The 4808-nt window shown below is 42.5% G+C and overlaps 1 protein-coding gene across 1 annotated transcript in view; it reads left to right on the top strand.

The window, feature by feature from the left end:
• The first annotated feature begins 2737 nt into the window (after nt 1-2737).
• The window catches only part of zdhhc1 (zinc finger, DHHC-type containing 1), a 25408-nt gene continuing 23337 nt past the window's right edge, over nt 2738-4808 (top strand). The window contains exons 1-2 of the mRNA XM_015392842.1: nt 2738-3066; nt 4402-4621. Of these exons, the coding sequence (XP_015248328.1) occupies nt 4403-4621 (219 nt within the window). The 5' untranslated portion in view covers nt 2738-3066; nt 4402. The remainder of the gene's footprint in view (nt 3067-4401; nt 4622-4808) is intronic.

Below are 4808 nucleotides of genomic sequence, written 5' to 3'. Positions count from 1 at the left end.
ATTTTTTAATTCTTTATTTTTTATTTTGCAATGTAATATGTTGTAAATATGTATGAACTTCCTGTGGTTTGGCTGCTACCTTGGCCAGGTCTCTCTTGAAAAAGAGATTCTGAATCTCAATGGGACTTCTTGGTTAAATAAAGGTTAAATAAAAATTAAAAAAAGTAACTAAAATGTATTTATACTGCCATTCTTTTTACATATAATGAATAAAAGCAATCAAACAAGTAATGTTTAAAACTAAATTGTCAAAACAGCTTTTTTTAAATAAAAATCTGCTTCGAAAGGGAGATGTAATATAGCTTTTAAAGACACAGTTTATAAAACTCTTTTTATTTTATAAATCTATGTTAAGCATATAAAAGTGTTAGGTACCGTAGTTTATATTTACCGTCCTGTTGCCGTCTGAGTCCTTCTAACAGCTCCTGGTTGATTGCAGCAATAGATGCTCCTTGCTGAGGTGCTTGGTGTGTTACACATGCAGCTGTTTGCTCCTTAGTAGGAAACTATCAAAGCTCCTGCAGTTATAGTGATGCTCAGACTGATCAGCACTGATGCAATCACTGAACACTGGATCCTGCCTGATTTGGATCCCACTCGTTTCGCATAACATTTTATTTAGTTTGGACCTCATCTGTTCCTCCATTGTGACACAAGCAAGAGCAGGGATATGAAATGAGATGAGCTAATTCCATGTGGGTGACAGCGTCCCTGAACGTAGGCCATAGAACAAAAGATAAAATGGGTTTTATGGTCTCAGTTTAAGGACAAACATGATGCAAGCATTGATGTCAGGGAGTTTCTCATTTTACAGCATGTTTGGTTCAATAGTTAACAGAAATCCACCAAAGTCACGCAGTCATTTAATGCACTGCAGGATTTCAGCCCAACGCTTAAACATCTTCCTCTTTTTCATCTAATATAAATTTGTTAGCTGTTGCAATCACAGTTGGAGTTTTCCCACCTTCTTTAAGCTTCATCATGGTTCATTTAAAAGAATATTATTAAAGATAAATAACTAAATAATAATGACATATAATATATCATCATAGGGAGCAATTAAAAAAACATTTCTTTACAGAATAATTTTAGCTCCTCCGCTTAATGAATGATATTAATGGACAAATGTCCCCAAACTGACTCCTTAACCTTGTTTTCCATTAATGGCAGGACATTCTTTACAGAAATAAGCAACTGATGTGATGATAAGCACAGAGGAACCAGCCATTCTGCATTGCAATTGAATTTCCGTTTATTTATCTGATGCCGATTTACAAGAAATGTCATCTCACTTTACAGATGGAGCCATACGGTCAGATTGGTCAGAGGTTTTCTAAGGAAATCAAGCTGATTGCATCTGTTCTGACTTTGCAGGATTTGCTTCTTCAGGATGACCGTTTGGTGTCTGCACTAACAAGCTCCTGTTATCTCCTACCAAGCAATAATTTTATTTCAAAATATTTTTGATAAAATATTTTGGCAATAAATTCTAGCATATTTGTTTTGCTAGTGCAGCGCCTGGTTCTGCTGGAGGTTTCTTTCTGTTCAAAGGGAGCTTTCCTACCCACTATCGCTTCATACATGCTTGGTGTGAGGGATTGCTGATGAGTCAATGCCATCAGCTGGTTTTCAACTTTGAACCAATCTCTGAATGATTTGGTTGAATTATTTCTATAAAGTGACTTGAGATGACATCTGCTGTAAACTGGCGAAACAGAAATAAACAAAACTGAATTGATTTATGAGTATAGAACTTTATTGACGGCTGTTAAATCACATACAACTTGGATAATATAGGTTCAGTTTTAATAGTATTCTTTACAGAAAAACAAAAGTAGGCTATAGGGAACAAAAACAGGACATTTTTAAAATAACGGCTTTCCTTTAAGAGAAAATCTGCAGCGGCCCGCGGTTCCAAGCAGTCAGAGTCGCTTTACTCTACCTCTGTAGTGCTCTCGATCGGTGAGAAGGACAGACATGCAGTAAACTAATTTGAGGTGGGAACAAACACTTTACACCTACACAGTGGCGGTTCTAGACCTAATGTACCAGGGGGCCAGGAGGGGGCAAGGAGGGGGCCAGCGTTGTTTTCATGGAGGAACAGAAAAGCATGAAATAAAAAACAGGACAAGGGATTAAAATAAATGAAGAGAGCTGCATGAAGGAAAATTTCCATTCAATTAGGTTTAATTAAAATTCTATTTCCTACAAGGTCAATATACATTGAGGATTTATGGATTTTACATATTTTTCACTTAATTTACTGTTAAAATTACCGTTTTTTATAAAATCTGAATTAGAACTCAAGAAAAGCTGATAAATTCCCCTGTAAAAATTATAGCATTAAGAAAACATTTAGTAGATGAAAACCTTAGATTCTATCTCAATACCACTGAAGCCTCATTATCGCATTATTGTCTTTAAATATTTAGTAAAACAGAATTTGCAAAGAAAAAAAAGTAACAAATTATAATGTCTTCAGTACCGGGGCACTGGCCCCCGGTGGCCCCTGTCTAGAACCGCCCATGGTACCGTCACATGACCTAGTAGCTAAATTCGATGGTACCAAAGGACGCTGGGCGGGTCTTGACTGACGCTGACCAATCGTAGCACCCTTGGAGCGTTACCAAGGAAACGGCGTACAAAGCTACGTGCCGTTGAGCCGCAGCCGGACGGCAGCTAGCTGAGCCCATAGATATCCATAATAAAGCCTTTATTATGGATATCTATGGCTGAGCCGCTTCACTTTCAGCGGTAAAGTCAACCTTCCGTCCCGCTGCTGGACGTTCCTGCCCAGCGAAGGCTTCTGTTATCCGGCTGGTAGCTTAGCCCGCCTTCCGGGGGCTAGTTAGCCGCTTAGCGCCTCTAACGGACTGAGCGGCTCCGCTGCGGGGATGGAGCCCAGCTAGCGGTGGAGCTGACTGGGACGGTCTGGTCTGGGCCTGTGCTTCACCGGAGCGACCCTCTGTTTCCCCTCAGAGACCCACCCAGGCTCGGTAGAAGCTCCGCGCTGCGGGTTGAGATGAAGAGCCGAGTCTCCGGAACCGGTCGCTGAGGCTCAGCCAGGTAAGCCGCCTCTGGGTCCGGGCTCCGTCCTGCTTTGGTTCCCCAGCTTCAGCTGGATCAGATGTTTTCTATCAGAAGAACGTCTCAGATGCAGAAGATCCGGATGGATGGACCGGATCCGAGCAGCCTCCTCACCGCTGGCTGATTAGCATCTGATGGCTGCTGAGGAGGGAATGAAACTATGGAGGAGCTCTGGAGGCAGATGAAGCTGCTGCACTCAATAAACATTCAGACATAACGGTTCAGATTAACAGGAAGATTAAAGCTGTTATTTTCTAAGGTGATATATTCCTCGCCATCCTCTGTTTGGATTCACCCGTTTTATCGCCTAAGTTTGGAATCATGAGATTTGCAGAGAAACGAGATGCTGATGGGTTTGAACTTCTCTGTACGTCCATTTCACCCACTGAACCATCGTTATTCATTTATGACAATAGAAACTCTGCATCTATGACCCGTAATGAAGACAACTTCCCAAAAAAAGCTTTGCAATGTGAGATCAAGAGGTTTTTATGTACAGTTTCTTAAGTTTATGGATTTTTTTTAGATTAGGAAGCAGTTATAGTTTCATCTGATCCGATGCACATCCACCTGCAAGCACATGGCAACAGTGGAGAGGTACAACTCGGTTTTAACAGGAATAAACCTTCATCCTGGACGTCTGTTCTGATAACAAACTTCAGGGGATTTCTTTAAAATCCCCCATTTTTCAGACCCTCCCCCTTTCTAATGAAGCGTAGCGATGCTTCCAACTGACTGTGAGCTTTACCTGCATCAGGTGTGACAGCAGCTGCTTCCTGTGTAAAGGGAAACTATCTATCAAAAATGATTTGTTTCTCTAAACTATTAGATTTAGACACTGAATGCTCAGTTCATAGCTTCTGTCAGCTAGATGCAGATATCAGAGCGCTAAATATTGAAGGAGCAAAGCCACCGGATTGATTTATTTTGTCTTCCTTTGATACCTTGTTCACATCCTGATGAAGCTGTTTCTTCACTTTTCTGCTAACCTTTGATCTTGTCTGTAAAAAAGAGAAATATTATTAAAGTTTCTAATGTTAAAAATCAGATAATGAGGCAGAGAGGAGCTGGTTTGGCTTTAGTTCTCCTCACTGGGATCCTTTAGGAAACCTGTGGGAACCCTTAAGCTCAGGGAATAAACAGAAGCCATGAGGAAAGCCAGGAGGTCAGCTGATCTCCCAGAATGTGACCCGATCTGAGGTTTAGGACCTGAGTGACGCTGAGGTTCCTCCTGCAGCAGCGTCTCCTGACCGCGGTCCTTCTGAGGGAGCAGGATCTCCTTCATTCATCCTCAGCCTGTCTGTGTGTCTGCAGGATGGACGTGTGCGGAAGGAACCCGAACCGCACGGCGCCGGTCAGTGAGGACGCTTCCCGGCGGTCCGACGTGCCGCTCTGCTCCCGGACAAATGGCTGGAGCTGGCCGCCTCATCCCTTCCAGCTGCTGGCGTGGCTGCTGTACGCCTACTTCGCCATCGCCGGCTTCGGTGTGTTCGTCCCGCTGCTGCCGGCGCACTGGATCCCCGCCGGCTACATTGTATCCTTCCTGTTCCCAGCAGCCATGCTTTTGGGGTCAGAGGTCAGCTGGGGCTGACTTGGTCTCTAATGAATCATTTATTGAGGGTGCTTCTGATTGGTTGAACAGCGGTTAGATCTGAAGGTTTCCTGGTAGATTCACACAGACTTAGTTACATTCTTCCTATTTTTATTATTTTAAAGAAAAT

The sequence above is a fragment of the Cyprinodon variegatus genome, unplaced genomic scaffold (genome assembly GCF_000732505.1).
Source record: "Cyprinodon variegatus isolate N-32 unplaced genomic scaffold, C_variegatus-1.0 Scaffold609, whole genome shotgun sequence".
Taxonomy (NCBI): Eukaryota; Metazoa; Chordata; class Actinopteri; order Cyprinodontiformes; family Cyprinodontidae; genus Cyprinodon; species Cyprinodon variegatus.
This window is presented reverse-complemented; position numbering and strand designations above follow the sequence as displayed.